A 10,099-nucleotide genomic window follows, 5' to 3' on the forward strand; every position below is an offset into this window, starting at 1 on the left:
GATGGGGGTAGGATGGGGTAAGGTAAAAGAGACTTCTGAGATTCATCAGTCAAATGTAATATATAGATGGACCTTGTCTACAGCCTGATTCAAGCAAACTAGCTGTTAAAAAAAAGTTTTTATGATACAATTAAAGAAATACAAACACTCAATGAATACTTGATGGTATCAAGAAATTACTTTTATTTTTCAGGTATAATAATGGTAATTGCCTTTAGAAGTATCTGCAAGAAATCTAAGCAAAGCAGGTCTCCAGCCAAGAGCCCTGACCCGGGCTGTCCAGCATCTAACTTTGTGCTGACTTTTTATTTTTTCCTGAGATGATCTGTCCTTTCCTTGATTTCTGTATCTTCAGCTGTGGTGTCATATTTGTTTCATTTGTTTTTAAATTAAATCTCTGGTTGAGCCCCTGTGGTGAACATATTAAATACATTTTGGGTTTGAAAAAAATTCAAAGTAAAAGTAAAATGCAATATAATATTCCAATACTTGTGCAGTCATGTCTTTCTTTACAAAGACCAAGAAACTTATAAGGCCAATAGGTTAATGTACCAAATTCAAGGTTTGGTTAAAATAGGCAGATCAGACAGAAATAAAGTATAATATATATAAATATGAATTGCTCAAAAGTCAAAAGTAAATATAGTCCTTCCTTTGTACAGTTTTTAAAGGTAAAAAGATTGATTTCATTAGGCATAGAAATTTTTTTTTCATTTGAGGAATAATAATAATAAAAGTGCTTTAATGCACATATTGCTATGTAGAAATCTAGCTAAATGCAAGCTTCTGCTTTAACTATTCTATGCAACCAGATTCAAGGCTTTGCAGTGGGTCACCTAATTACTCTGCAGTAGTCTAAACACAGACTACTGTTAGAGACATACGTCCTTACACTTGTTACCCCTGATGAAAATGGAAAAGCAATGAGTACAAATCTGTCCACCAGATATAAGGAGATTAAAAGGGGGAAAAACCAGTCTATTCACTACTGTTCAGAGTCTCAAAAACTGGTTTATGAACCAGATCAGTTTCCATTTAAAAAACAGAAGAAAAAAAAAATCACACAAATTCACATAAAATACAGATCTCCAACATCTCTTGAAAACCTTAAGATCTGATAACATTTCCATGTGGCAACAACTGACCAGTAGATGTTGAAGTTTGGGATCCCTGTCATAGACTCCTATAAAGATAGACACGATATTCCCTGCCCTTGCATCGATCAAGTAAAATTATTTCAATTGTAATGACTGTGGTGATGGTTTTGTGTCAGAAGTTCCTTTAAATTTTAGTCTCTTTATAATGCTATATATTCTGCCACTTAAATAAAGTCCATCTTATGTTCTTTGCTGCTTCATATATTACATGCACCTTTAATATAAAGGTTATATCAGATATTTCACTTATATTCCTTAGGAGCCTTTAATTGGCAGTAAGTTCACAACAAACAGCCCATATATCTTACTAAACAAAATTAAAGATCTATTTGCAGAAATCAACTCATTTGCAAAAGGACCTGCCCACAACAAAATTCAAGATGGGACCAGCCTTTGTTTATTCATTCATTAAATATGTCCTGTATGAGCATACAATGTGTCAAGTATAGAAAAAGGAAATTTTAAAATTGTAAAAACCAACTGCTAAATGTTCCCATGGGCTTCACTTAGTGTTACACAGGATTTCTCAACCTGGGCATAATGATATTTTGAACCAAACAATTCTTTGTTGTGGAGGGGCTGTCCTGTGTACTACAGAATGTTTAGCAGCATCCCTAGCTCTTATCCACTGGATACCAGTAGCTCCCCTGTCCAGGTTATGACAAACCACAAATGTCTCCAGGCACTGCTGAATGCCCTTTGGGATAGGCTACAAATTAAAACGTTTTGAGTAATGTGAGTAGAAATATATACAACTTCATAATAAATGATCTCTGAGTGTATGTATGTACATATATATGTAAAATGATCAAACACTGGCTAATTAACAATACCCTAAGTAAATGAAACTGTTGACATTTATAACAAAATAGTGATGTCAAAGCAAAGAAACTTAAACAAGATTTATATGAAACTCAAACGAATTTTTAAAAAGCTAGTATCTCCATCTTTAAGTCCTATGGTTAAGCTTCCACTGGAGTTGAGTTCTTATTCTGCTAACTCAGGCTCTTTTCTAAATACAGGTTTCTAGATTCCTATACATAAAAACATTAATGTAGCCTCACATTCAGGGAATAACTTTCATTTGAGTTTTCTCTCTCAGATATTTTGTTGTACATTAGGATGAGCAGAGGAAAGAAAATTAAATGAAATTTCAGTCAGAGAGTAGTTTCCTCTAATTGAAAGGTTTCACTCAGTAGGAAGAGGATGAAAATATTCATTAAACCTACACAAGTTTTTAACTAGTTTTAAGTTTCATTTGTTAATCCTGCTTATTTTTCCTGATCATTTTATAATTTCCTGTCCAAATATTAACTAGTGAGGACCAACGTTGTTATTTAACAAGAGGAAAAAGGGAACAACAGCTAATTTTTATTGAGCTCTTCTTTGCCAGAAACTGTATTAACTATATTAACTTTATCTTATTTCATTCTCAAAACAGCTCTATGAGGTAGGAATTATGATCCCCATTTTATAGATGAAAGAGTCATGCAAAACTGGGTTTGAACCAGGTGGGACTGGCTAAGCCAAAAGCACATATAGTTATACTCTACCTACTTCCAAAGAAGGAGTCAGCAGTAATAATCATGACAGCATTTGCTTCTTTCTACAATTAAATAAGAGGTTCAAAATAATAGCTACAAGATGGGTATTACTCTGAAGTCTGACATAGACTTAAGACTCACCAAATGAACAGAAAAAATGAACACAATCTAGTGGTAATAAAATTCAGGTATATATGGTTTTCTATCTGTTCACAAATAACTCAACACTGGGTAGCAAGAACACACTCACAATTTCAAGACTCCAGCCAGGCGTGCTGACTACTGGCCTTATGTCAACTTAACTGCCAAAGGATCCAGATCAGTGGAACTTTCCAGTTCTCTAAGGAAGCAATATAGAGTTGCCTATAAAATTGTTCCAGATTCCAATCAGAACCAGAAATTTTAAAAAACTCAGACTCTGAGCATCAAGTATCTTCTTCTTCTTCTTTTTTTTTTTTTTAGGTGAGGCAACCCTTGGTTGACCTCACAGATTGCAAGGACCTTGTCAGCTTACAATCCCTTATTTTTTATTTTTATTTTTTTACGCCTACAGTACCTGGTCTTTCTAGGTGGCCTCCTATCCAAGTACTAACCAGGCCCGACCTGGCTTAGCTTCCGAGATCAGACAGAATCGGGCTTGTTCAGGGTGGCATGGCCGTAGACCCAAGCATCTTCTTCATAAAAGAAATCAACAGAAAATCTGAGAAGAGGTGCTTTAGTTGTGCCTCAATTCAGGGTTTAAGGTCTTGGAAGTCAGCTGACTTTGCAACTGCTTGCAAACTTCACTCAACTTTTCCTTCTAGGTTTTGTTTCATGGAAGAAAAATAAAACCATCACCTTTTTAAACGAAGTTATGCTAACTTTTCCTCCTGGCACTCTGTCGCACACATACTCCACACACACACACAAATAAATAACTTCAAATAAATGACTCTTTGAATCCTAAATAAACCAGAACACACATGTCAGGGAGGGGAGAAATAAAAGCCTCAGTTAAAAAACATTTTAGTTCCAAAGGTCTAAAGGCAAGCTGCTACCTGAAAAGGGAAATTAACTTTACTAACCAGAACATAAAGAAAAAAGCTCATGACCTTGTTGTTTTAAAGGAATTCCCAGGCATGGAATCAGATCAGACACAGACTTAATTCCCAGTTTAGGAACTGAAACAACTCTGGCCTGGAGATAAAACGGTGATGATTTGTTTGACCCACCTCTGAAGGAGCAGCTGCTCCCATCTGTCCACTTCCCTCCTTTAAAAGGCAAGTTCAAGATCTGGACTTATCAGCTACATGTGCTAATCAGAAAAAAAAGCACATTTCCCAGGATACATTTATGGAAATAACATGATGTCCCATTTCAACACTCATGAATAGATATTATACTGACCAAAGTATATTTAAATAATCTCACCTCACTCATTCTTACTAATGCTTACAGATTTGTTCTCTTATGGGACTTTCTTCCCACAAAATGACTGGCTATATACTAAGTTTTATAAATATTAAGAAGATTACTTGGCTCTGAAAAAAGAAAAACAATTGGAAAAGAAGAGGAAAGTCTTTTGAAATAATTTTCACATGGTGGGCATTAGAATCTCCTAAGCTAAGACACAGAACACTGGGTTCTTTTTCTCTGTGACCCTCTATGCTGCCTACACTGTGTAATTGACTGTGAACAAGAAAGAGGCACAGTTTGAACTCCAGCAGGAGAAATATACTATATTTAAAGGTTCTGTACCCCTAGGACTGTTCTGATTACAGCTATGAAGCCATTTTGTCCTTTATAGGGGAAGCCCTATCCTAGTTCCAATAATCAATTCTATCCTATCCTAGTTCCAATAATCAATTCTATTTGAGAAGAAAATGCTCATGAGTTTTATCACCCTGCTAAATATGAAGCAGTCTCTACAAACACGTTGTTTATTAGAAAGCGAAATGGTAAATAACCTAAATGTCCTTATGGGGAAATGGTTTCATAAATTACAAAACACTCAAAACAGGCACTATGAAGCTATTAACAAGAATAAATCCATATGTACTAACAAAAAATGTGTTAGTGTATATATTTTTGTATTTTTAAGCAACAAGGATAAATTTCAGGAAAATAAGCTTAGATGATTCCATTTACGTAAAAACACATTTTACATATGAAAAAAATCCCTACACAGATATATATACAAGATTACTAAATGCTTAAGGAAAGGTCTAGGGCAGAACTGCCCAACTGTAATATAAGGGGAGCCACATATATAATTTTACATTTTATGGTAACCATATTAAAGAATACAAAGGTGAAATAAATTTTAATTATTTATTCTATTTAACTCAATATATTAAAAATGTTAGTTACCATTTCAACAATTAAACTGATTTAAAAATTGATAGTGCTTATTTTTTCTTACTAAAGATTTAAAATTTAGTGTGTATTTTACACTTACAGTACAACTCAATTTGGACTAGCCATATTTCAATGTTTAACAGCCATATATGGCTAATGACTACTGTATGGATAGAGGGGGCCTAAAAAGAGAAATATCAAACTGTTATTTTGTCTAAACCTAAGACAAAACTTATTTTGTCTTATTTTTTAAATGATAGGTATTACTTTTATAATGCATTCAAAAAATCTAAAAGTGAATGTCTATATATAAAAAACAATTTAAAATAGATCAAAAATCTAAACATAAGAGCCAGAATCATAAAGTTCCCCGCAAAAAAGAGAGAAATCATTTCAACCTTAGGATAGGTAGAATTGTTAGGATTCAAACAACAGTAACAATAAAGGAAAAAAGATAAATTTCATCAAAATTTAAAATTTAACATTTCTGCTCATCGAAACATACCATAAAAAAAAAATAGGCAAGACAGACTGGAAAAAATACTCAGTAACATTTACATCTGACAAAGTACCCACATCCAGGAGATGTAAAGTACTCCTACAAATCAGCAACAGACTGATGAACAACCCAATAAAAAATGAAACTGGAAGAGACACTTCACAAAAGAAGATATACAAATGACCAATAAGCACATGAAAAGATGTCATCATTATTAGTCTTCAGAGAAATGTAAATTAAAACCACAAGAGATGCCACTTCCCACCCACTAAAATAAAAAAGATCGACGACACCAAATGTGGGCAAGGATATGGACCAAGTGGAATATTCGCATGCTGCTGGCAGGAATATAAAGTAGTATAATCATTTTGGACAACTGCTGGCAGTTTGTTATAACATTAAAAAAACATCTACCCTATGACCTAGCAATCCTATTCCTAGGTATTTATTTACCCAAGAGAAATAAAATCATATGTCTTCAAAAAGATTTGGAAACAACCCAGGTGTCCATCAACAGGATGGATAAACCGATATATTCCCATACAATGGGAATAAAAAGCAATGAACCGGTGATAGATTGGCAACATGGATGAGTGTAAAAAACATTCTGAGTCAAAGAAGCTAAAGTAAAGGCACAAAAGAGTTACACGAGGTATAATCTGATTTACAGGAAGTTCTGGAATAGGCAAAACTAATCATCATAAAAATGAGTGGTTGCCTGGGGCACAGGGTAGAGGGGTAGGGGAAGAGAACCAAATGGAAAGGGGCATGAAGGAACTTTCTGGGGTGACAGACTTATACTATACCTTATTTTGGGTGGTGGCTACATGGATTTATACAACTGTCAAAACTCACTGAACTGAATACTTAAAGCACCTGTGATAACTAACCCACTTCCTCTCATGAAGGTCAAATGTTGTGGGGAATTAAAAAGCACTTAACAGATGCTGTTTAATATATTTTCTGAATAGATGAAGATTGAGAAAAAAAAAAAAGCTTGGAGGATGGAGAACTGTTACTTTAAATGGTCTCCCATCATTCTTGATGTGAGATCACAAGAATCTCTTTAACATATTTTCCTCTAGGTTTCTTATTGATAAATGAAATGCAGTAAAAGCCATAAGAAAATCCCCACAGCAACAAAAGAGGTAGTCACCCCAAACTGCATTAGCATAAACAGGATACTGTGCCAAGTGGCAAAATGTTGAGCTCACATCCCTGTAAAGTCTCCTACATGTAGTCCATCTACTCTACACAGTAACTTTGCTAGTAGTGGTCACTAGCCACAGCCTGAACACTTTAATAATGTCTCACCTCATATCAAAATCTCTTATGCACATTTTAACCCAGCACTTATGTTAAACAGGAGAAAACAACCAGAGTTATCTATAAGGAAACCCGAAGTTAAGCGCAGGAAAGGATGAGCGAATACCATGTGCTTCCTGATAGGAAATAAGGCTTCCAGGCACACATCAGAGTTTTTGCTCACTCTGACAAGGGTGTGCACTGCGAAATATACTGCTGTGGAAATGTCACTTCTGCAACAAGAGGACAAGTCGACCTGAAATAAAGGAAATAGCAGGAGTTGTGAAATAGGTCTTGTGGGATGAGTAAGGAACTTCCCACATGTCTATGCATGATTAAGCTGAAATAAATTGTCATTCCAATCATATAAGAGGCATTACAGTCTGTTTCCAGGGTCAGTTACTTGCTGAACTCAAGTTGTGGAAGCAAAAACAATCTGCCTTTAAGACTGATAAGAGGATACACATAACCAAAAGAATAAGAATGTAATATTCTTAGGTCAAAGTTTACCCAAGACTTTTTAAAAATGGTGATCATTAATAAAAGCTATTCATTTATTCACTCATTCAGCACATAGCTATAAATTATTTACCATGTACGAGACCAGACATATAAAACAAAGATACAAGGTCTGTGCCCTCAAGTTAGGGTTTTCAGACATTAACTCCAGCTGATTTAGACAGAAAAAGAACTTTATTTAAAATATACTGGTAAAAAAAAAAAAAAAAAAGAGAAGATATTGAGCTTTGCAAGTGTCTACAGAACATATACCAAGATCCAGGGTCATAAAACTAATGTCAAGAAGTTTAAAGGAGTTGAAATTATAAAAAGTGTATTCTCCAACAACAATGGAATCGAACTAAAAATCAATAACAGAAAACCTCCAAACCCTTGGAGACTAAACAATACATTTCTAAACACTGTATGGATCAAAGAGAAAGTATCAAGAGAAATAAGAAAAACATGCTAAACTGAATGAAAATGAGAATACAACATACAATAATTAATGAGAGGCAGTTAAAGCAGTTCAGGAGGGAAATTTATAATACTAAATACAGACTTTATAAAGATGAAGAGTCTCAAATCAACAATCTAAGCTCCTACCTCAAGAATCTAGTAAAAGAATACTATATATGCAAAACAAGAAGAAAATAATAATGAGATGTCAGTTGAAAACAGAAATAGAGTAAAGTCAATGAAACAAAGAGCTAGTTCTTTGAAAAGATCAGTAAATAAACCTTTAGCAAGACTGACCCCCCCCCCAAAAAAAGAGTAGATAAATCACCAGTATCAGTAATGCAATGGGTTATAACTACAAACCCTACAGGCATCAAAAAGATAATAAGAGAATGCTACAAAGAACCCTATCCACATAAATATAACTTAGACAAAATGGGGCAATTCCACAAAAAATACAAACTACCACAACATGCCCTCTACAAAATAGAATTAATATCAATTTTACATAATCTCTTACAGAAAACAGAAGGGAACACTTTACAATTCATTTTATGAAGTTAGCACTGTATGATACCAAAACCAGACAAAGATAGTGAGAAACAAATAAAAATCCACCACCACCAACATCCTTCATAAGCACAGATGCACTCCTTAACAAAATATTAGCAAATACAATTTAACAATATACAAAAAGAATTATACACCATGACCAAGTAGGGTTTATTCCAGAGATGAAGAGCTGGTTCAATATTTGAAAATTAATCAATGTATACCAGCATAAGGACACACATACAGATCAACAGAATAGCGCTGAGAATCCAGAAGTAAGTCTAGTTAAGAACAATTTATTTTTCACAAAGGTACCAAGACTATTCAATGAGGAAAGAATAGTTTTTTCAAAAATGGTGCTGGGATAACTGGGTATCTTACATGTAAAACAGGAAAGCTGGACTCCTACATCACACCATATACAAAAATTAACTCAAAACAACCAATGACCGAAATGTAAGCACTAAAACTATAAGACTTTTGGAAGAAAATATAAGAGTTAATAGCTGTGATCTTGAGTTAGGTGATAGTTTCTTAGATAAGACATCAAAAGCACAAGTGACCCCAAAAAAAGATTAATTGGCTTTCGTCAAAATAAAAAAATATTGTGCTGCAAAGAACATGATCAAGAAAGTAAAAAGATAACCCACATAATGGGGAAAATATTTGTCAATCATATATCTGATAAGAAACTTATATTTAGAATATACAAAAATCTGTTATAATTAAAAAATAAAAAGACAATCCAATTAAAAATGGGGAAAGGATCTGAATAGACACTTCTCCAAAGCAGATAAACAAATGGCTAACAGGCACACGAAAAGGTGAACCATATCATTAGCCAAGAGGGAAAGAAATGCAAATCAAAACTACAGATAGAAACTCGCATCTTTTAGGATGGCTATGATCAAAAAGAGGGGTAATGACATGTGTTGATGAGGATGTGGAGAAATTAAAACCCTTACACACAATCTGGCAGTTCCTCAGTTAAACATAGTTACCATATGATCAAGCAATTCCACTCCCTCCCACTCAAGAGAAATGAAAACACATGTCCACAGAAAAAGTTGTACACGAATGTTCAGAGCATTATTTGTAATAGACAAAAAGTGGAAACAACCTGAATGTCCATCAACTGATGAATGGATATCCATACAATGGACTATTATATGGCAATTTTAAAAAAGAGTACTGTGATATGCTAAGACACAAATGAACTTTGAAATCATTATGCTAAGTCAAAGAAGCCAGACATAGAGAACCACATATTATATACTCCATTTATATAAAATGTCCAGAATAAGCACATCCATAGAGAAAGAAAGAGATTGGTGGCTGCCTAGGCCAGGAGTGGGAGGAATGGGGGGAGTGTAAGGAAATGGAGAGTAACAGTTGATGGGTGCAGGATTTCCTTTGGGGAGATAAAAATGGTCTGAAATCGATAATGCTAATGTTTACAAAACTCTGAATATACTAAAACCCAATGAACTGTGCATTTTAAATGGGTGATTGTATGGTACTGAATTCCATCTCAAAAAAGCTGTTTTAAAAAGATAAATCAATGTAATCCATCATATTAATAGGCTAAAGGAAAAAAAATCACACAACTATATCAATCTATACAGAAACAACATTTGACAAACCTACAGTTAACCTTATACGTCAGAATGTAAGACCGTATCCATCAGAGTATAAGACTAACTGTGTCTCCCTAAGACTGGGAACAAAGCAAGGATGTTCACTCTCAC

The 10,099-nt window shown here is 34.3% G+C and overlaps 1 protein-coding gene and 1 pseudogene across 5 annotated transcripts in view; both read right to left on the minus strand.

Annotated features, from left to right (window-relative positions):
- CFDP1 (craniofacial development protein 1) overlaps window positions 1-10,099 on the minus strand; it is a 101,377-nt gene that overhangs the window by 53,448 nt on the left and 37,830 nt on the right. Inside the window, exon 7 of one of the 5 annotated variants that reach the window (XM_023523166.1) lies at window positions 164-409. The exons of the other annotated variants lie outside the window; for them this stretch is intronic. Coding sequence (XP_023378934.1) covers window positions 385-409 — 25 coding nt within the window. The 3' untranslated portion in view covers window positions 164-384. Of the gene's footprint in view, window positions 1-163; window positions 410-10,099 lie in introns of those variants that run through there. 5 annotated transcript variants of the gene reach the window in all.
- Window positions 3,246-3,364, minus strand: LOC111731511 (annotated as a pseudogene).

Source organism: Pteropus vampyrus, unplaced genomic scaffold (genome assembly GCF_000151845.1).
Source record: "Pteropus vampyrus isolate Shadow unplaced genomic scaffold, Pvam_2.0 Scaffold379, whole genome shotgun sequence".
Lineage (NCBI taxonomy): Eukaryota > Metazoa > Chordata > Mammalia > Chiroptera > Pteropodidae > Pteropus > Pteropus vampyrus.